Source organism: Amblyraja radiata, chromosome 15 (assembly GCF_010909765.2).
Source record: "Amblyraja radiata isolate CabotCenter1 chromosome 15, sAmbRad1.1.pri, whole genome shotgun sequence".
Taxonomy (NCBI): Eukaryota; Metazoa; Chordata; class Chondrichthyes; order Rajiformes; family Rajidae; genus Amblyraja; species Amblyraja radiata.
This window is the reverse complement of record NC_045970.1, coordinates 50,482,610-50,505,325: the sequence shown is the minus strand read 5'-3', so window position 1 is coordinate 50,505,325 and position 22,716 is coordinate 50,482,610. Positions and strand designations below refer to the sequence as shown.

At 45.5% G+C, this 22,716-nt stretch overlaps 1 protein-coding gene across 5 annotated transcripts in view; it reads right to left on the bottom strand.

Annotated features, from left to right (window-relative positions):
• Positions 1 to 21,667, bottom strand: part of hells (helicase, lymphoid specific) — a 45,207-nt gene extending 23,540 nt beyond the window's left edge. Inside the window, exons 1-11 of one of the 5 annotated variants that reach the window (XM_033034444.1) lie at positions 21,553 to 21,667; positions 18,157 to 18,424; positions 16,815 to 16,937; positions 15,406 to 15,450; positions 12,350 to 12,389; positions 9,392 to 9,459; positions 7,561 to 7,599; positions 5,791 to 6,030; positions 2,539 to 2,721; positions 882 to 1,025; positions 536 to 732 (exon numbers count right to left, since the gene is read on the bottom strand). In XM_033034444.1, coding sequence (XP_032890335.1) covers positions 536 to 732; positions 882 to 1,025; positions 2,539 to 2,721; positions 5,791 to 6,030; positions 7,561 to 7,599; positions 9,392 to 9,459; positions 12,350 to 12,389; positions 15,406 to 15,450; positions 16,815 to 16,937; positions 18,157 to 18,414 — 1,337 coding nt within the window. In that variant the 5' untranslated portion in view covers positions 18,415 to 18,424; positions 21,553 to 21,667. Of the gene's footprint in view, positions 1 to 535; positions 733 to 881; positions 1,026 to 2,538; positions 2,722 to 5,790; positions 6,031 to 7,560; positions 7,600 to 9,391; positions 9,460 to 12,349; positions 12,390 to 15,405; positions 15,451 to 16,814; positions 16,938 to 18,156; positions 18,425 to 21,131; positions 21,472 to 21,552 lie in introns of those variants that run through there. The other 4 variants (XM_033034441.1, XM_033034445.1, XM_033034442.1 and 1 more) reach the window with 4 other exon arrangements.
• Positions 21,668 to 22,716: the final 1,049 nt, after the last annotated feature.

Here is a 22,716-nt window from a genome sequence, read left to right as displayed (position 1 = left end):
AGGTTTAAGGTGAGGGGGGTAAAGATTTTATAGGAACCCGAGGGGTGACTTTTTTTTTTTTTTACAAAGGGTGGTGGGCGCACGGAACGAGCTGCTAGACGAGGTAGTCGAGGCAAGTACTGCCGCAATGTTTAAGAAACATTTAGACAGGTATGTGGATAGGAAAGGTTTAGAGTGATATGGGCCAAACACAGGCAGGTGAGACTGGAGCAGATGGGACATGTTGGTCAGTGTGAGCAAGTTAGGCTGAAAGGCCTGTACCCACGCTGTATCACTATATGCTCTAATGTTTGTTAAGCAATACACCAGAGTATCCAAGCCAATGTCCTTCCTGACATCTCTTGTTTGAGATCTAACCGAACAACTCTGGCTTATTTTACACTTTCTAGTCTTGAAGCACAAAATGTTAATTGCAACAACTGCACAACAAACTCAGCCAAAAACAATAAATCAAGAATGCCAAATGCAACCAAAACCATTGCTCAAGCTAGATCCTTTAATAAATTGCAGTTTAAAAATCCCTTCAAAATGGTACCTTTTCAAGTCGTCAAACACATCAGGCAGTAGGAAGTTGAGCAGAGACCAGAGCTCCGCCAAGTTATTCTGTAGGGGGGTTCCAGTCAACAGCAGCTTGTTGTCAGTGTTGAATCTTTTTAGTTCTTGAATCAGGCGGCAGTTCAAGTTCTTGATTCTGTGGCCTTCGTCCACAATTAGATATTTCCAGTGAAATTTCTATTTTGGGGAAAATGCACGACATTATATTTGGCGATCACAGCTGATAGGCACTGCAGGACTTGGAGGCAACAGTCCCTTCACTTCTCCTCCAATTGTTGCAGGAGTGCAGTCTCCCAAAGTTTAAACTAAATATCTGTCTGATTTACCTGGAAATACCTGCGGTCCCTCATTGCAATTTCGTAAGAAGTGATGATCACAGGCATGATTTGCAGGGACCCCTGACACTTTCGAATTTTGCGTAGCTTTTCAAGGCGGTCTTTTTGGTTCCCATGATAGAGCAGCACAGGAATCTAAATGTAAAAGACAACAAAATGGCATCGGAAATCCATGTGCCAAAATGGACCTTCTCTTTATGGGTAGTGAGAGTACAAGCTCCGAGGCCATGTTGCAGTAATTCACCACATTGGGGGGGGAGGGAGAGAGGGAGAGGGGGAGAGGGGGAGAGGGGGAGAGGGGGAGAGGGGGAGAGGGGAGAGGGGGAGAGGGGGAGAGGGGGAGAGGGGAGAGGGGGAGGGGGAGAGGGGGAGGGGAGGGGGAGGGGAGGGGGAGGGGGAGAGGGGGAGAGGGAGGGAGAGGGGGAGAGGGGAGAGGGGAGGGGGAGAGGGGAGGGGACGAGGGGGGAGGGAGAGGAGAGGGGGGAGGGGAGGGGAGAGGGAGAGGGAGAGGGAGAGGGAGAGGGAGAGGGAGAGGGAGAGGGAGAGGGGGAGAGGGGAGAGGAGAGGGAGAGGGAGAGGGGAGGGAGAGGGAGGGGAGAGGGGAGAGGGAGGGAGAGGGGGGGAGGAGAGGGGGGGAGAGGGGGGGAGAGGGGGGGAGAGGGGGGGAGAGGGGGGAGAGGGGGGGAGAGGGGGCGAGAGAGAGTGAGAGAGAGGGAGAGTGAGAGGGAGAGAGAGAGAGAGATGAGAGAGAGAGAGAGAGAGAGAGAGAGAGAGAGAGAGAGAGAGAGAGAGAGAGAGAGAGAGAGAGAGAGAGAGAGAGAGAGAGAGCAATTGCACAAAAAAGAATGACATAACAGTTCTATAACTCTAGCACAGCTTCATTTTTAACATTTTACAAACAGAATATTGAATTGAAATAAGAAAAAAGAAAGAAAAGAGAAAGATGAAAAGAAAGAAAAAAAAGGAGATATATCCGTTCACCCCACCCCTGCGCCCACTCACCCAGCTTAACAATCAGTGTTCAAACATTGTATTGTTCAAGGAATTCAATAAAAGACCATATTTTTAAAAATTGATCTGGTTTGTCAGTCAAGACAAACTTAATTTTTTCTAGATGTAGTGTCTCTGTCATTTCCGTAATCCACATCTTCACTGAGGGAACTGTTGTCTTTTTCCAAAATTTAAGTATAAGTTTATTTGCTGATATTAGACCATAATTAAGAAAGTGTTTTTGAAATACCGTTTGTTTGACACATGCTTCTGATATTCCCAGTATTATCAGTTTTGGGTCTGGTTCCAGTGGAATTTTCAATGTTTTAGAGGTAACATTTAAAAACGTCCGTCCAAAAAATTTCTATTTTGTACATAGTACAAAAGTATGGGTGGCTTCTTGAGAATGACATTTGTCACAAAGGGGGGGGGGGGGGGGGGGGGGGGTTTAAAGAGACATTTAGACAGGTACATGGATAGAACAGGTTTGGAGGGATATGGGCCAAACGCAGGCAAGTGGGGCTAGTGTAAATGGGACATGTTGGCCGATGTGGGCAAGTTGGGCTGCAGGGCCTGTTTGCATATTCTATGAGTTAGTTCTGAAGTTGGATCAAACCCCCCCCCAGTCTCACCTTCGGGATTACCCCCCCAGTCTCACCTTCGGGGTGAATCTCTTGAACTCGGACACCCAGTTTGGTAGCGTAGACAGAGGACCGCAGACGAAGAACGGCCCCGGGACCCCTCGGTCCACCATCAAGGCGATCATGGCAATGCACTGCACAGTCTTCCCCAGGCCCATCTCGTCTGCCAGAATCCCATTGATGCCATTTTCCCACAGCATCTGTCCGGGAAAAATACAAACAGCATCAGGAGCAGCTGAAGACGCCCAGACAAACCCACCTCAAATCTTTTTCAGTTTAGTTTTAGAGTACAGTAAAAAGCTTTTTGTTGTGTGCCATCAAGTCAGTGGAAATACTATGCATGATTACAATTGAGCCATCCACAATTTACAGATACATGATAAAGGGAATAATGTGTAATGAAAGATAAAGTCCAGTAAAGTCCGATTAAAGATAGTCCGAGGGTCTCCAATGAGGTAGATAGTAGTTCAGGACCACTTTCTAGTTTGTGATAGGACAGTTCGGTTGCCCGATAAGAATTGAAAATAAATTGTCCCTGAATCTGAAGGTGTGGAGGTTTTCACACTTCAGTACCAATTGCCTGATAGAGAAGGGAGATGGTGGATTTTCACCTTCAAAATCCATTGTGAACCTCTTCCAAGTGCAGATGCAAAGCGCTGGAGTAACTCAGCTGGACAGGCAGCATCTCTGGAGAACGTGGAAAGGTGACATCTCGGGACCTCTGGAAGTAGGGTCCCAACTGGAAATATCACTTATCCATGTTACTGAGTTACTCCAGCACTTTTTTGGAAGCCAGCATGCAGCATGCTTACTGAGTTACTCCAGCTTTTATCTGCAGTACAATGTCTATCTGCAGTACAATGCCTCTACATCTTCCAAATGGATACAAACTATATTGGCTAAAAATAAAATACAGGTGTTCAGCAGCTGTCTGCACTATCAATAGAAGTTTAAGTCAATAGACGTTGCAGTGGAGCACAAACCCTGAACATGAAGGGGCCATCAAAGTTTCCAATTCTGATTTTATAACCTATTGGCCCCTGCAGAAAGCACACAAGAAAATATTCAGGCTTAACAGTTTATATTAAGATACAGCGTGAACAGTCCACTCGGCCGGCCTAGTCCACGCCAACCACTGATCATGCATTCACACTTGTTCTATGTAATTTCACTTTTGCATCCACGTCAGGGGCAATTTTACACAGGCCAATTAGCATGCAAATCCGCACGTCTTTGGGATGCGTGAGGAAATCGGAGCACCCAGGGGGAACCCACGTGGTCACAGAGAGAACGTGCAAACTCCACGCAGACAGCACCCGAGGTCAGGATCGAACTGGGGTCTCTGGCGCTGTGAGGAAGTGGCTCTCCCAGCTGTGAGGCAGCGGCTCTTCCAGAATCAGTCAGTGGAAGTTCTAGTAACTCTGATCAAGGAGGCACCATATCCGAGGAAGGATGTGCTGGCCCTGGAGAGGGTCAAGAGGAGACTTACAAGAATGATCTGGGTACTGGGCCTGTACTCGCTGGAGTTTAGAAAAATGAGTGGGGGGGCTCATTGAAACATATAGAATAGTGAAAGGCTTGGAGAGGGTAGATGTGGAGAGGATGTTTTCACTAGTGGGAGAGTCTAGGACTAGAGGTCACAGCCTCAGAATTAAAGGACGTTCCTTTAGACAAAGGGGGATTTGTTTAGTCAGTGGATGGTGAATCTGTGGAATTCTTTGCCACAGAAGGTGGTTGAGGACAAGTCAGTGGATATTTTTAAGGCAGAGATAGATAGATTCTTGATTAGTAAGAGTGTCAAGAGGATATGGGGAGAAGGCAGGAGAATGGGGTGAGGTGGGAGAGATAGATCAGCCATGATTGAACGGTGGAGTAGACTTGATGGGCCAAACAATCTAATTCTACTATCACTTATGGCCACCAAAGCGTCCAATTCTGGTCATGACCTATTGCCCACTGCAGAAAGTACGTTAAAAAATCATTCAGGCTGAATAGCTGCCAACGATTGCTGATTAACTTGTCAAGTTTAAAACATTGTAAGAGTGATTGCAAGCACTTCCTGACACCACCAGATTGCACTGCATCTCATCTACAGCGGAAGCCAGAAAATAACTGGCAAGATAGAAGTACTTTGGAACATTTTACATTCACACATAATGTAGTCTCAGGTGCAATGTAGTCTTAGGCAGCTCCAGCAATCGGTTCTGTTCACTTTTTCCATTCAGATTCCACACCCCCCAGGCGACACGGTGATGCAGCGGCAGAGCTACCTCCTTGCACCGCCAGAGACCCGGATTCGATCCTGACTACGTGTGCTTGGCTGTATGGAGGTTGTACATTCTCCCAGTGACCAGCATGGGTTTTTTCCTAGATCTTTGGTTGCCTCCCACACTCCAAAGACATTCAGGTTTGTAGGTTAATTGGCTTGGTGCAAATGTAAAATCTGTGTCTGTGTCTCTGTGTGTGTGCGCGTGTGGTCGTGTTAATGTGCTGGGATCGCTGATCGGAACAGACTTGGTGGGCCAAAGGGCCAGGAGACACTGCCTCAAAAAGGTAGCCAGCATCTGATAGTGGGTGCTGTCTGTACAGAGTTTGTACGTTCTCCCCATGACTACTTGGGTTTTCCCCGAATGCTCCGGTTTCCTCCCACATTCCAAAGCTGTACAGGTTTGTAGGTTAATTTGGCTCTAGTTGAAAAAAAACAAAAAACTGTATATACTCCCTAGTGTGTAGGATAGTGCAATGTACAGGGATCGCAGGTCGGCACGGACCCAGGGTCCAAGGGCCTGTTCTGGCCTGCGCTGTATCTCCAAACTAAAACTGTTGCCTTGCTGTATTGCTCTATTTTCTATCTATTTATGTTTAGATTCAGCCTGGAAACTGGATTCAGCCCACCGAGTCCATCGATTATCCATACACTAGTTCTATCCTACACACTACGGACAATTTACAGAAACCAATTAACCTACAAACCTGCCCGTCTTTGGAACGTGGGATGAAACCGTAGCACCCGGAGAATACCCACGCGATCAACTTAGAAACTCCACAGACAGCTCCGGTAGTCAGGGTCGAACCCTGGTCTCTGGCGCTGCAAGGCTAGAGCTCTGCAGCTGCGCCACTTTGAGAAAATTATGTTGCGAGAAATTATGTTTTTTATCAAGAATTTAGCCCAAGAACCAATCTTTGTTGTTCATCCCAACACAAGATATTGGTCAGGAGATTGGTCCCCCACCCCATCAGACTGAAACAGATGACCATTATAAACTCACCCTTAGCCACTCCATGCCCTCCACTTGGTACAACCTCATCACTCCATTTGTGAAGAGTTTGGGTTGTTGGTATGGAACCGGTTGGCCGTCCACCCGTCTGACTGGGTCCCAGAGATGCTGGGAGTAGTGGCGAACCGTTTGGGTCAACCTGTCCTTGATAACAGAATTGGAGTCCTGGTCCTTCTCCGTATCTTCAGTCTCGAGTCTTATCTCAGTGTACGTGGTGTCAAGATTCTGTGGATGAAAATTATGACCCCAATTTACAGATACAGCCATTGAAATCTGCACATAGCCTACAATTGACTGATTAGGTGAATTTACCCTGAAACTACTCCAGAGGGATTGGACGGACAGCAACAGAGGAATGGCAAATTGGAGCATTGTCACCTGTACGGAACCGTGGTGCTCTTTCCTTCCCCCGTCCCATCTGCCTTCCAAATGCTTATTGCAGAAGTATGCTTTAGAGAAGATGTGGTGGCCATCTGGCTAACCAAGATACAGGCTGCACCGGCTAACTTTACATTGCCAGTAAAGACCCTGCCCTCAAATTCACCTCGAATCCGACACCTCCCTCCCCTTTCTTCTAACCTGATCTCACACTTTATTCTTTTCATCTCTGTCCGTTCTCCAACCATCGACCATTAAAAAAACCCTCTCGCCTGTATCCACCGATCACTTGCAATGCTTTGTCTCATCCCCTCTTTTCCAGCTGACTTCCCCCGACAATCAGTCTGAAGAAGTGTCCCGACCCAAAACGTCACCTATCCATGTTCCAGATGCTGCCAGACCTGCTGAGTTACTCTGGCTCTGTGTGTCTTTTTGTTTGTAAACCAACACCTATAGTTCCTTGTGCCTAGAGTCAGTAAACAACCTGTGCCACAAGGGACATACTTTCCTCATAGCTTTTCTTTCTTCACAGCTCAAAAATATAAACTTTCAGTTTAGAAAATTCCTAAAGATACTCAAGAAAACTTGCACTTGATGGAATTTAAGACAAATCCCCAAACGTTCACAACAGCAATTTATCAGAAGCGATTGCAACCAAATGGATTGAGAAGCATGTACAACAAGGGGCAAGAGGGACACACAAGCTCATAAGAGATAGCAGCATGCAATTTGACTTTTCAAATCTGCTCTGACATTTTTCAAGATCTTGGTTGATCATGTACCTCAGAACCAAAAGGCCCCGACCCAAAACATTGCCTATCCATCTCCTCCAGACGTTGCCTGCCTCGCTGATTCACTCCAACACGGAGTGTTTTCCTCAAGATTCCAGCATCTGCAGTTCATTGTCTCCCCATTTTCCTGCACTATCCTTGCATCTCTCAATTCCCATTACTCCTACAAAACCAATGATCGATTTTGAACAAAATGACAGAGCCTCCTTGTTCCATGAGGTGGAAAAATGCCAAAGGTACGCCGATCTCTCAGTGAAATTTTATATCCTTCTAAACCTGTCCAAATTTTTCTTAAACGTTACAATACTGTCTGCCTCAACCACTTCCTCCGACAGCTCGTTCCATACACCCACCCCCATTCTGTGTGGAAAAAGTTACCCCACAGGTTCCTACTAAAGGGCCTCAAAGGGCCGAATGGCCTACTCCTGCACCTATTGTCTAAATCTTTTCCCCCTCAAGTTAAACTTATGTCCTCTGGTTCTTGTACATGAAGCCTATTCTTTCTTATACAACTATGCCAAGACTTAAGCGCCTATGCTTCAACTTCTTGATTTGCAACACAGTGTTAACAATTCCTGTTTTATTGACTTACTTCATCCGTTTTAGCCTTTTTGACTCTTGACAAAATATCCTAGAAATAAGAGAAAACATAAATTTTCATGGATCAAATGGAGATTAAGAAACAGTTGAATTATCTTTTTGAGTATAGACTTTGCGAATAGACAAAATAAACGCAGGAGAATGTGCACACATTTCCCACTCTTTCCAGCTTCAGCATTAAAGGAATTACAATGTGGGAGAAATGCACTGTGGCTTGAAAGGAAAATTCTCCTGCCTGGATTCCAATGTTGAGTCACAGTAATTTTAGTTCGGCAAATGATTGCGCATCTGAATGTTAAGTCAAGGACTTTCAATAATGTTTCAAAATTGTTGCTGCGGAGTCCGTACATTATTCTTGAAGTGAATAAGTGGGTCACCTCCGGGTGCTCTGGTTTCCCTCCACATCCCAAAGGCGTACAGATTTGTAGAGAAACTGGCTCAGTGTGAAGATGCGTAATGGAATCGGAAGCCAGTGCGAGAGGGGAGGGTGGGGGGTTGCTCAAGAGAATGTGGGGGAAATATAAAATGGGGATTGATATATAATTTGTGCTATGCATGATTGATGGTCGCCACAGACATAAGAGCGCAGAGGGCAGCTTCCACTATAGCGTTATCACTAACTATGAAAACGGAGCTAATGACTTTTGTTGGGGCTAATGAAGCACAAAAAAAATGAGCTCAAATTTTAAGCAACCAAGAATTACTTTATCACACATGACCATTTAAGCAGGGGTGGAACATGAACAAGCCATAATACAAGTCTACCATCAATTTACCAGCAAACTTGATTCCAGAACCCTTCTGGATTATTCGTTTTGCCAGACCAACTCTGAGAGTAGTCCAACGGTACCAAAACAGACCGCCTAGGCCACAAAGGAGCTGAGATACCGGCCCACAAAGTCAGCTGCGGATGTCAGCTATGCGAACGGATCTGCCGGGCCAAATTACCAGAGCATTGGCCGCAGGGGAAAAATTTGACCGCCGATCAGCGCGGAAGTCCCGATGAGGTAGAGATCGGCTGCCTCACCTGACCGGGGCGCCATGTTTTCATGGGGGACTTCTGGATGGGATTTCAAGTGCGCTCTCGTCATTTTGTCCGGATTGAAGGAGGTGGTAAACCACCAGTTAGCAGAAAATCATTGGTGGACCTGTAATTCGGGCAGGAGTCACTCATAACTACTCTGGAATTTCAACCCAACAGCATGGCACATCGTCTTCATTAAAGGTCCAGACTGCACGCCACAACTCAAAGCACTTCTTAGATCTCAGCAAGAGCAGGGAAGAGACAACCAACTCCATATTAGTCTAAGAAGGGAGGAAGTCAAGCTGCATCTTCAGAGGGAAATGGATAGTCAAGACTCTTCACCAGTCAGACCCAAAATGTATTTTCTCCATTTTCCTCCACAGATTGGTTCTCCACTACTTGGTTCCTCCAGCAGCTTGTTTAGGCTCCAGATTCCAGCATCTGCAGTCTCATGGACATCTAATAGTATTAACAATTGTCCACGAAACAATGAAATGAAATTAAATCAGGCATTTAAAAAAATGTGAAACCGTGTAACAAATGGCATCAAAGTAAAAGGCTTATTGATAAATAATTGGAGCCAGCCCAAGAATGACACAGTACTGCATTTCTATAATTCGCAATTAATAACGCAGAACAATTGCAGTGAGAGATTTTACAGTGACATACGCGACTTGAAGTGGCGAAATACGAGAAAACACAAGCAGCACACAACGTGAGGGTTTTAGAGGCCTCTTCACTGAGCATAACATCCGGGACTAGAGACATCATGGCACGTTAAGTAGAACAAACTCTTTACCTCCTTTGAGATGTAATCTGAAATACTGTATGTTTCGTCTTCTCTTCCTCTTTTCTTGGATGCTAAATCTTAAAAAAAAAAAAATCAGGTAGAAACTTATTTACCCGCCAGGATCTTGGAATAGTGAGCATGCTCTACGACACGAAAAAAACACCCCAAACCCGATAAGATCAAAATAAGGCAGAGGGATTTCATGTAATGCCCACTGAATCTTCAAACATACAAAATTCAAATATACAAAAACTGTTTATGGAAAGACATGGTGGGTATAATTTGAGAGGGGAACATAATTTTAAAAAACTCAATGTCAGAACAACTCTTAAAAGTATGTGCATAGCAATCTGTGGTGTGAATTTGTGGAATGGTCTGGAACAGGAGATAAAACTTAGCACAAACACAATTCAGTTTAAAAAGATGTACAAAAACATGTTTAAAAGGATATTGGGATGAGGATCGGTGATTGTGAGTGGGATATTTGTTATACTGATTGTATTGGGAAGGGTGATTATAGGGTGATGGGTTGCATATATAATGGATGGGATTTATATAGCACCTTTCTAGAATACTCAAGGCGCTTTACATCGCATTATTCATTCACTCCTCAGTCACACTCGGTGGTGGTGAGCTACTTCTGTAGCCACAGCTGCCCTGGGGCAGACTGACGGAAGCATGGCTGCTAATCTGCGCCTACGGCCCCTCCGACCACCACCAATCACTCACACACAGGCAAAGGTGGGTGAAGTGTCTTGCCCAAGGACACAACGACAGTATGCACTCCAAGCGGGATTCGAACCGGCTACCTTCCGGTCGCCAGCCGTACATATATGACTAAGATACTGTATAGTATATGAGGGTTTTTTCTTTTCTTTTTTATTTTTCTCTCTCTTTTTTGTATGGCTTTGTAAATATTTGATTAGTGTATAAATGTAAATAATTTGGTGTACATATAGCTACTGGTGTACATATGGTGTACATATAGCTGCTATATTTGTATAAGAAAAGACTACAAAAAGTAGTAAACACTGCCCAGTCCATCATCGGCTCTGACCTTCCTTCCATCGAGGGGATTTATCGCAGTCGCTGCCTCAAAAAGGCTGGCAGTATCATCAAAGACCCACACCATCCTGGCCACACACTCATCTCCCTGCTACCTTCAGGTAGAAGGTACAGGAGCCTGAAGACTGCAACAACCAGGTTCAGGAATAGCTACTTCCCCACAGCCATCAGGCTATTAAACCTTGCTCGGACAAAACTCTGATTATTAATAACCACTTTCTGTTATTTGCACTTTACCAGTTTATTTATTCATGTGTGTATATATTTATATCATGGTATATGGACACATTTATCTGTTTTGTAGTAAATGCCTACTATTTTCTGTGTGCTTAAGCAAAGCAAGAATTTCATTGTCCTATACAGGGACACATGACAATAAACTCACTTGAACTTGAACTTGAGATAGTTATAAGCAGTTGAATAAGGGGTGGGAATTAATAAGCTTTGGCTTCTTCCTGCTCCTTTTCGGACACATACGATTTCATTTATTTATAGATATTGTTTATGGCACTTTATAAATATTCTTGTTTTGTTTTTTGTATGCTGTTTCACACTTGCTTTTTATTCTTTTATTCTGTTCGAAATAAAGAATGAATTAAAAAACAAAACAAAAAAAACAACATTATTTGCATCCAGGATCAAGGGAATGGAAAAGCATTCACATCTTGTCACAGCAAATGAGAAAAGGCAAGCACGACATTTGTTAACCCGAGCAATGCCAGGCCAAGTTAACAAGATTGCAGGTAGAAACAAAATGCTGGAGTAACTCAGTGGGACTGGCAGCATCTGTGGAGAGAAGGAATGGGCGACGTTTTGGGTTGAGACCCTTCTCCCTCAAATAAAGAATGCAGATGGTCTTTCCAGAAAAAAATACTTAAAGACTGCAAAGTAATTATTTTTCCTTAAACTGAAAACAATTCTGAATTTGCATCTTGGATTCACTCGGCAGAAGATGCAGCAAGTCCTGAGATCGCCAACTTTCCTTTCTGTACCAGTTCACTCATTTTAACCATAATGCAGGGGATAATGAAGAAGTGTTCAGATGAAACAAAGTTTGTTCGTACGATTGAAAGCTTTGACTATAAGAGGATGCAGATGTACTGGTTGCAAAGTGACGAGTGGAATTTAATCCAGAGAAATACAAAGTAATGTTCTTGAGGAAGTTCAACAAGGCAAGAGAACATATAGTAAATGGCAGGATATTGAGTGGTGTGGAAGAATTGAAAGAGACTTGCAGTGTACACACACACACACACACATCCTTAAAGGTAGAGGTATCAGTCAATAAGCTGGTTAAAAACTCATTTGGGATGTTTCAAACAATTGGTATCAAATAATGAGATCCAATTAGATGTAACCAAACTCCTCCAGCTTTAGGGCACTAATTATCAATACCATTATAACGGTGAACTTATTAAATCGGAAACAGGAAGTAAACCTATTATTTTTTTAAAATCAAGAACATTGGTGTATCACAACAAACGATTCACACTTTTACCTGGGTTAATATGACTAACCCAGGGCGACATGTTGGCGCAGGGATAGAGTTGTTGCCTTGCAGCGCAGGAGACCCGGGTTCGATTCTGACTACGGGTGCTGTCTGTACAGAGTTTGTAAGTTCTCCCCGTGACTGCGTGGGATTTCTTTGAGATCTTCAGTTTACTCCCACCCTCCAAAGACGTACATATTTGTAGGATAGTTGGATTGGTATAAGTGTAAATTGTCCCTAGTGTGTATGATAGTGCTAAGGTGCGGGGATCACTGGTCGGTGCAGATTCGGTGGGCCGAAGGGCCTGTTTCAGTGCTGTATAACTAAACTAAATTATCTGGACTCAACTAAAAGGTGTTCCCAAGAGCAAACTATTCAACAAGATCGATGTAGTATTTAAAACACATACATACCTGTTTTTGTGTCTTCTAGTGACAAGTTTTTTCCCTGCACCTTTAAACATACAAAACGAGTCGTCAAATCTGCAGCTTTGACACCCACATCGTCAATCTTTCACTTCCAATCCTTTCCAGCAACACTTCCCTCTCCCCCCCACTCTCCTCCAAAAACATGTGTTCAAGAAGGAACTTCACCTCCCCCCTCGACTCCCATTCAAGGACCCAAGCAGTCGTTCCAGGTGCGACAAAGGTTCACCTGTATCTCCACCAACCTCATCTACTGCATCCGCTGCTCTAGATGTCAGCTGATTTACATCGGGGAGACTAAGCGGAGGTTGGGCGATCGTTTCGCCGAACACCTCCGCTCAGTCCGCAATAACCTACCTGAACTCCCGGTGGCTCAGCATTTCAACTGCCCCTCCCATTCCCAATCCGACCTCTCTGTCCTGGGTCTCCTCCATTGCCAGAGTGAGCAACACCGGAAATTGGAGGAACAGCACCTCATATTCCGCCTGGGTTGCTTGCGTCCGGATGGCATGAACGTTGAATTCTCCCAGTTTTGCTAGCCCTTGCTGTCTCCTCCTCTTCCTTAACCCTCGAGCTGTCTCCTCCCATCCCCCCGCCCTCGGGCTCCTCCTCCTCCCTTTTTCCTTCCTTCTCCCCCCCACCTATCAGTCTGAAGAAGGGTTTCGGCCCGAAACGTCGCCTATTTCCTTCGCTCCATAGATACTGCTGCACCCGCTGAGCTTCTCCAGCATTTTTGTGTACCCTCCTCCAAAAACAGTTTTGTTCCGATTTCATCTTGCATAAACTCTACTGGATCAACTGCTTCAGATTTCCACCCGATCCCTCAATAAATTCTGGACAAGTGTTCAATTCTACAGGCTTCTTTCCACATTATCAATCTTTCACCTACAACCATTCCCAGCAAACCAACACCCCTACTCCACACCACCACACCCCCTCCCCCCTCCAATAAAAATCAATCGATTGCGTCTATCATCCTGCACAAAATATACCGAATCAAACTCCCATTTCAGATTTCCAACTCACCTCCAATAAATTCTGGGTCAAATGGTCATTAATCTCCCAAACTCAACCTCAAGAGAGAAGGGTTTGGCAGCACACTTGCCCCAGAACAAAGAAAAGGCGAAATGCTCAAATGCATACCGACTGCTTGGGCACAACTGAACGTTTATGCAGCAGATCAGCAATCACAATGGTCTTCACCACCCTGCACAATTCCAGTTCATTCAACCACATAGTTCATAGAGATTTCAGTCAAGTTTTCCTCTTAGAGTGATAGATTGAGACATAGAAAGGGTAGGCAAAATTTGCTTCCCACGGTATTCAAATCATAAGGACAGTTTTAAGGCGAGAGGTGGGAGATAAAAAAAGGGATAGTTGAGGTAATTTTATTTATATATATATATATATTTATAGAGAGAGCACAGTTGACATCTGAAATTTGCAGCCAGAGGTGGTGTTGGAGCCATATACAATAATATGTTTAAGAGGCATCGAGACACACGTTTGCAATAGGCAAGACACAGAAGGATAGTCCTGATTTGATCCAATGGGATTTAGATGGGCAAAAACTGTGGTGTGGACACGATGGGCTAAAAGGGTCGTTTCTGTGTTATGCAATTTTATGAAAACAATCTAACACCATAATAAGCTACGTCTTCATTATCGAAAACATACAGATCCCCACTTAAGCTAAAAAGTTTAAAAACCAGGTGCACAATGAAAAAAATTGGGAAATTCTGAGAAAGGCCAAAGACCTACAGGTTTGTAGGCTTGGTAAAATCGTAAACTGTCCCTAGTGCATGTAGGATAGTGTCAGTGTGCGGGGATCGCTGGCCGAAGGGCCTGTTTCTGCGCTGTATCTCTAAACTAAACCTGATGCGAGTTACAGGTTTCTGTTAAATTCTGGAAGAAACAAGGAGGAACGTTGGGCACGACCACATTAATGAAAAATCGCAAAATCTGAATATGATGTTAAGTTCCTGGAGATAGTACTTTTACTTTGATAATAACTTCAACAGCAATGCTGCATGGAACAATCCAAAGTGACAGCTTGGGCTTCGCGGTTAAAATATCATCAAAATAGTCTAATTCGCTGAGACACTACGTGGCTTTAGGGAAGGAAATAGTTAATTAGTCCAAACGATAGCATCTTCAGAACCACAGCAATGTGGTCGACTCGCAATTAACCCTGACATGACCCAGTGACATTCCTGTTTGTATTTTTGCGCAATCAGGTATAAAGCCACAGATAGACACAAAATGCTGGAGTAACTCAGCAGAAAAGGCAGCATCTCTGGAGAGAAGGAATAGGTGACGTTTCGGGTTGAGACCCTTCCGAAACGTAACCCATTACTTCTCTCCAGAGATGCTGCCTGTCCCGCTGAGTTACTCCAGCATTTTGTATCTATTTTCGGTTTAAACCCGCATCTGCAGTTCCTTCCCACAGGTATACAACCACACTGCACTGTTCCAGCTTCATCACAGGGACCGCAGCAATTCAAGGCGACACCTTAGGGCGGCACAGTGGCGCAGCGGTAGAGTAGCTGCCTTACAGGGCCAGAGACCCAGATTCGACCTTAACTACAGGTGCTGTCGGTAAGAAGTTTACTTTCTTCCTGTGAACACGAGTTTTCTCCAGGTGCTCCTGTTATCACCCACGCCCCCAAAACATGCAGGTTTGTAGGTTAATTTGCCCCCCCCGCCCATTGTGTGGAAAGAGGTAGAATCTGAAGAGTTATCGTCATACAGCATGGGAACAGCCCCTTCGGCCCAACTTGCCCACACCAACCAACATGCCCCTTCTACAGCAGTCCCACCCGCCTGCATTTGGCCCATATTCCAATAGGCAATACGAGTTGTGGAGAAGGGTGGGGGCAGAGTTAAATGTAGGATGAGCGTAGATAGACCGTTGCTGGTTAGCACGTATTCGGTAGGCCGAAGAGCTCGTTTCTGTGCAGTAAGACTCTGACTCCAACTTTATTGAATAGAGATAAATAATGCCCCAGCTTCACATTGCATGTACATATTTCTTGAACCCTTACCAGCAACTTTTTCTTTTTTTCAAGCTTCTCTTTCCTTTTCTGTTCCTGTTTAACAAAAAAGGAACAATCGTTCCAGTAATTGAATATGACAGGATTATTTTAATCTTTTTAAATACCTCGGTGTATTTTTTTTTAAAATCATTTAAAACGCCCCGTCAACAAAGGAAGGAGCAACAACACGTGACTCTTCTCAGGCTAAAACAATTGATCTCCTTCTGAAGTCCACACCCAAAGCTTCAAAGAAATTCCCTTTGAATGCTGATTCTCATGTACATACCGTAAGAGTAGAAAGAAAGCACTACTTGGCTCTGCTTTAAACACAGTTTTCAAGTGAGGGCACTGTACATTAAACAGAAATAGGGGCCTGGTTAAATGTTTCTCGGTCTATTCAAACAGTACAGAACTAGCTAACGACCCAATTCTGCATAAGCTTGGCGCCACAATGCTTATTAGCTAGCAAATGCAAAAAGGCCAGATGGATTAGACAAAATAAAGATAAGGAGTCCTGAAACAGCAAATTATTCCACCTAACGACAAAATTAAAGTAGTTATCGGACACCTGTGAGGGGTGCACAATGATGCCTTCAATGTAGGTGTGCACAGACATGAACAGGCTGCTTGAGCAAAATATGAAGTGCTGGAGCACCTTAGCGGGTAAGATGGCATCTATGGAAGGACGATGTTTCCAGTCGGGACCCTTCTTTAGACCCGAGTCAGCAGAACTCAGAACCAATTTACTCCAGCACTTGGTATTCAGCTCAAGATTACAGCATCTTGCGTCTCCATTAAACAGGCTGCTTTGTCCCTTCAATCTGCTCCTTCAGTCTGCGTACACATATTCTCACCATGTTCTCTAGCCTTCCATTTAATTCACATAATTCATGTTGATGAAAACAACATCAATAAGTGTGCCACGGTAGCGCAATGGTATTGCTGCCTTACAATGCCAGAGATCCGGGTTCGATCCCAACTACAGGCTCTGTCAATACGGAGTTTGTACCTTTCCCCCGTGACCTGCGTGGATTTGCACCGGGTGCTCCACTTTCCTCCCACACCTCAAAGACATACAGGTCTGTAAGTTAATTGGCTTGGTAAAATTGTAAACTGTCCCTAGTGTGTGTGTAGGATAGTGCTAGTGTGTGGGGATCGCTGGACAGCATGGACTCAGTGGGCCGAAGGGCCTGTTTCCGTGCTGTATCCCTAAACTAACAAATGAGTCAAACTGTAGGATATGGAAACATTGGAAGCATCACTTGACCTGTTATAAGGTACGCATAGGCTAACCATTCAGGTGTGATCTAGGGCATTTCAGTTTAGGACAAACCACTTATTATTGAACATTTCACTTCATGTTCCTCCCTAGTGGCAATGTGCCCTGAAGGCTGATAAAATAAAACAAGAATTCTTACCTGCAGCTGCTGCTGCTCCATCTTCATCAGCAAGAACTTGGAGTAAACATTGCTCTTCTCCAGCAAATGCTGCAATCGCTTATAACGCATTTCCCGCGAATCTTTTTCCCAAAACATTTTGGCCTGAAAATAGTGTCAGCAGGAGATTCAAGATAAAAAACAAGATAAATACGGCAATGCATTGAATCATTTCTAGCTTTACTCATCGCTAAAACAGTAATTGAGTCACATGATTAATTTATGAATATACGACTCTTTTTATACATGAATCTTTCCGCAGATCGGAGCTACCACCAAATCTCGAGCAAAACACAAATTGCTGAAATGACTCAGCAGGTCATTTAATCCCAGTTCTCAGTGACCAGTCACCAGCACTTTGCGTTTTGCTTAAGATCCCAACATCAACAGTTACTTGCATCTTCGTAGCACCAAATCCTGTCTAATGAACATGGTTGAAAGTGCTGCAAGTTTCCATTAAAGGAATGATGGGCCAAATCACCCATGTTTTGCAGCAGCTGGAAGTGTAGATAACATTACAACTTAAACTAACTGTTCCATCATAGTCTACTTGGGTAATCTACAACCCAACGATGTGAACACTGAATTACCCAAGTAAACCAATCCACCATCTACCATCCACTCCCATCCCCATCATGCACAAATTTCTCCCACTGCTCATCACCCTGTACTTCCCCGCCCCTCCTGCTCATCTCCCATCCCCACCCACTTCATCCCCATTTCCCTTTCACCCCTCCCTCCAGCTGTACACTTTACTGCATTGTTTTTTTCTTTCCATTGCACCTCTAGTCTTTGTCATTATCTCCATCCATTTGCCCATCACCCCTCCGCTCCCCACCCATATCCACCAACCACTTGCTAGTCTTTGCTCCACCTCTTCCTTTCGTTTCCAACTTTCTTCGCACTTCATCAGTCTGAAGGGGGATTCTAACCCGAAACGCCATCTGGCTACTTTGTCCACAGATGCTGCCTGACCTGCTAACTTCCTCTAGCACTTGCTCAGTATTCCAGCATCTGCTGTCCATTGAATATGAAGAGGATGTTTTCACTAGTGGAAGTCTAGGACTAGACGTCATAGCCTCAGAATTAAAGGAAGTTCTTTTAGGAAGGAGATATTTCTTTAGTCAGCGGGTGGTGACTATGCCACAGAAGGCTGTGGTGGCCAAGTCGGCGGATATTTTTTAAGGCAGAGATAGATTCTTCATTAGTATGGGAATGGGGTTAGGAGGGAGATATAGATCAGCCATGATTGAATGGCGGAGTAGACTTGATGGGCCGAATACCTAATTCTGCTCCTATCACTTATGATCTTGTGTCTCCATACCTGTTCCATCAGCTTCTTCACTTCTTCCTGACCTTCCTCTTCCAGCTGCCTCTCCTCCTCCAGCATGCTGGCTGTAATGAGCTCATTCAGGTCATGCATTTCACCGTTCCTGGCTCCGGCCATCTCACCGTTCCTTGGCCCGGTGGCCTCACCATTCCTCAGCCCGGCCATGTCACCATTCCTGTGCCCGGACATGTCACCATTCCTGAGCCCGGCCATCCTGGGCGCCGCCACCTCATTGTTCCTGGTCTCGGCCATCTCTCCGTCCCTGGAATTTACAGGAAAACACATCAGGCAGGAAGTTCATATGGACTGCTGCAAATGAACCCGATTGCTCAGTAAAATAATCTTTGTTGATCATTCCAGCAAATTATCCCTCTTTTGATCTTAAGTTGTGGCCTCAGGCTAGGAAGGGAATCACATTGTAACCAGCCGACTGTAAATAATGGATGACTATGATTTCCACAACTCGCTGCACCTGACTAACTTTTGAAAAACGAGTACCGAATTTGCAAAAACTCATTTCCCTTCAGCCGAGTCAGGGAGATGGCAAGACGACAGTGATAAATGACCGACAATGTATATCTCAAAGCAGAACAAGTGGAGCCTATTGAGACCTCGGGAAATGAGTCAATCAGCCCCAACCTCCAACCTTTACAGCAAACTGCAATGCCTTCTGCGATCAACTCTCACAGCTACACGGTGCAATACGATACAATATAACTTTATCCCAGGAGGGAAATTGATCTGCCACCAGTCATTATACACAAAATACATGGAACGTTAAATTAAAGTAACGAGTGGAAAGGATTGAGGATGTGTAAAGATTGGGGGGGGGGGGGGGGGGTAAAAGGGGAAAGAGGCAGGCCAAGGAAGACCTTCACAGCTGATCTCAGAAGAATTCTCTCTAATAAAGAAAAACCTCCAAACACTTGTCCGACACATCAGAAACACTTCAGGAGTCGGGTGTGGATTTGTCAATGACCACTGTCCGCAGAAGATTTCATGAACAGAAATACAGAGGCTGCACTGCAAGGTGCAAACCACTGGTTAGCCGCAAAATTAGGATGGCCAGGTTAGTTTGCCAAGAAGTACTTAAAAGATCAACCACAGTTCTGGAAAAAGGTCTTGTGGACAGATGAGGCAAAGATTAACTTATATCAGAGTGATGGCAAGAGCAAAGCATGGAGGAGAGAAGGAACTGCCCAAGATCCGAAGCATTCCACCGCATCTGTGAAACACGGTGATGGGGATGTTATGGCGTGGGCATGTGTGGCTGCTGAATGTACTGGCTCACTTATCTTCATTGATGATACAACTGCTGATGAATTCTAAGCAGTTGGTGTATAGTCACATCCAATCTGCTCAAGTTCAAACAAATGCCTGAAAACTCATTGGCCAGCATTTCATTCTACAGCAAGACAATGATCCCAAACATACTGCTAAAGTAACAAAGGGTTTTTTTTTTTTAAATGGTCAATTCTTGAGTGGTCAAGTCAATCACCCAATCTGAATCCGATTGAGCATGCCTTTTATATGCTGAAGAAAACTGAAGGGGACTAGCCCCCAAAACAAGCATAAGCTAAAGATGGCTGCAATACAGGCCTGGCAGAGCATCACCAGAGAAAAAAACCAGCAACTGGTGATGTCCATGAATCGCAGACTTCAAGCAGTCAGTGCATGCAAAGGATATGCAACAAAATACTAAACATGACTACTTTCATTTAAATTACATTGCTGTGTCCCAAACATTATGGTGCCCTGAAATGGGGGACTATGTAATTACTTCTGTAATTTCTACATGGTGAAAATAAAATGTATAAAAATTACCTTTATTAAAATTTGACAAAGTGCACTTTAACTACATGTGTTTTTTTCTATTAACAATCTCAAATTGTGGAGTACAGAGGCAAATAAATAATCGTTGTCCCAAACATTATGGAGGGCACTGCGTAATCCCCAAAACAAAACTAGCCATCCAATATCTCATCCTTTCTCACAACATCAACCTCACAATATGCCCAAATGCAAAACACAAACTCCCACTGCACAAACATGGTGCACATCTTTATATTTATTTAAGGTACACAAAATTGCTGGGGAAACTCAGCGGGTGCAGCAGCATCTATGGAGCGAAGGAAATAGGCGACGTTTCGGGCCGAAACCCTTCTTTTTTATTTACTTACTTTGAAACAAAGTAGGCCATTCGGCCCATAGGACTCATGCCAGCTCCCAACAGATCGCCCACGTCAGTCTTCGACCACTCCTTACTCACTCTTGTTGACAATCAACTTCTATTGTTTTTGCTTGTCATTTACCCCGACTAAAGTGCAAATCACAGAAACCAATGAACCCACGAGGTCAAAACACAAAGTGCTGGAGTAACTCAGCGGGTTAGGTCTGAATCTGAAAGAAGGATCCAACCCGAAACGTTGCCCATCTATTCCCTCCACAAATGTTCCCTGGCCCGCTCTGTTCCTCCAACATTTTGTTTTGCACAAGATTCAAACAACTAAAGTTATTTCTGTCTCCGGCCCTGATGCCCTCGAAGACAAGCTCACAAATGTCCACTCGGACCACCCTGCCGAGTCCAGTGTTTCAGCCTTTTGGACATCTCTCCTCCCTTTACATATCAGTCATTCTCGCCCCAAATGTGCTCCAAGCCTCCCGCCCACATCATCCTCTCCCCAGCAACACTGTGCCCACCCCACACCCGGTGCTGTACCCACTCGGTGCCCGGCGTTGCACCCATACACCCAGTGTTGCACCCACACACACCCAGTTTACTCCCGACGTTGCATTCACCGGCATCCCGCGTTACTCCCCGCACTGCACCCACACACACTCAACGTTACTCCCCGCACTGCACCTGGCATTGCACCCACACACACTCAACGTTACTCCCGGCACTGCACCCACTCGCACCTGGCATTGCACCCACACACACCCGACGTTACTCCCGGCGCTACACCCACCAACACTCAGCTTTACTGCCGGCGCTGCAACTACTCGCACCCTCTCGGCACCTGAAGTTATTGCCGGCGTTGCACCCACTGGGCACCAGAAGTTACCCCCGTTGCACTTGCCCGTACCCGGCGTTATACTCCCCGCACCAGCGTTCTTGGCAGCGATGCACTCCCCGTACCCGGCGTTATTCCCGGCGTTGTACTTCCCGCTCTCGACCCTGCACCCGGCGTTAGTCCCAGCTTTGCACTCGCGCCGTTCTCAGTTTTCGCGCCATTTACCGGCGAGTCCAACGGTGCAACCGAGGGGAGGGGGGGAGGGCACTTGCGGCCGCTTCTGCTTTTTTGAACTTCAATCTGAAGTTCACCCTCACTTGTTGCGTGCATTGAAACAACGACAATGGGGTGCAAAACTAATATTCAAATCCTATACCTGACTCAGTGTGTTCCTCCGATACTGCAAATCAGCTAGGTATTCTGAACCTTCCCCGTCTGTGAGTTGCGAATGGAAACTCCTCCGCGTTGCACCGGTGGCGGGCGGGCGGGCGCGCGCGATCCAGGCACCGGGCGGTTGGATGGGGAGGCGCGCGATCCAGGCACCGGGCGGTTGGGTGGGGAGGCGCGCGCGCGGGGGAGAGAGCGCGGAATCCGGGACGCACGTGGTGTGGACGATATGGAAATGCGAGCGAGCGCGGCGGTTGGTGGCACGTGCGCCCGCGGGGGGGGGGGGGGGGGTGGGGGGCGTGCCAAGGATTATAGAGCAGAGCAAACTTTGGAGCAGAGTCTGCCCTATAATCTGGGGTGAGCGGTCGCCGTGCCCGCGCAAAGCTAAAAAAGTAATGGGGGAGGCTATGCGAAGGTAGGAACAGATACAGAGACACACACACAGAGTGACAGACAGACACACACACACACACACACAGACAGAGGCACACACAGACAGAGACACACACAGACACACACACAGTGACAGACACACACACACAGACAGAGGCACACACAGACACAAACACACACACAGACACAAACACACACACAGACACAAACACACACACACACAAACACACAGACAGAGGCACACACGGGGGAGAGTACAGAAGAGAGATCGAGCAACTGTCCATATGGTGCCAGCGCAATAACCTGGCCCTGAACACCAGCAAAACCAAGGAACTGATTGTGCACTTTGGAAGGAGTAGGAGGGGGACCCACAGCCCCATTTATATCAACGGGTCGATGGTTGAAAGTGTCAAGAACTTCAAATTCCTGGGGGTGCACATCTCTGAAGATCTTTCCTGGTCCGAGAACACGAACGCAATTATCAAAAAAGCTGATCAGCGCCTCTACTTCCTGAGAAGATTACGGAGAGTCGGATTGTCAAGGAAGACTCTCTCTAACTTCTACAGGTGCACAGTCGAGAGCATGCTGACCGGTTGCATCGTGGCTTGGTTCGGAAATTTGAGCGCCCTGGAGAGGAAAAGATTACAAAAAGTAGTAAACACTGCCCAGTCCATCATCGGCTCTGACCTTCCTTCCATCGAGGGGCTTTATCGCAGTCGCTGCCTCAAAAAGGCTGGCAGTATCATCAAAGACCCACACC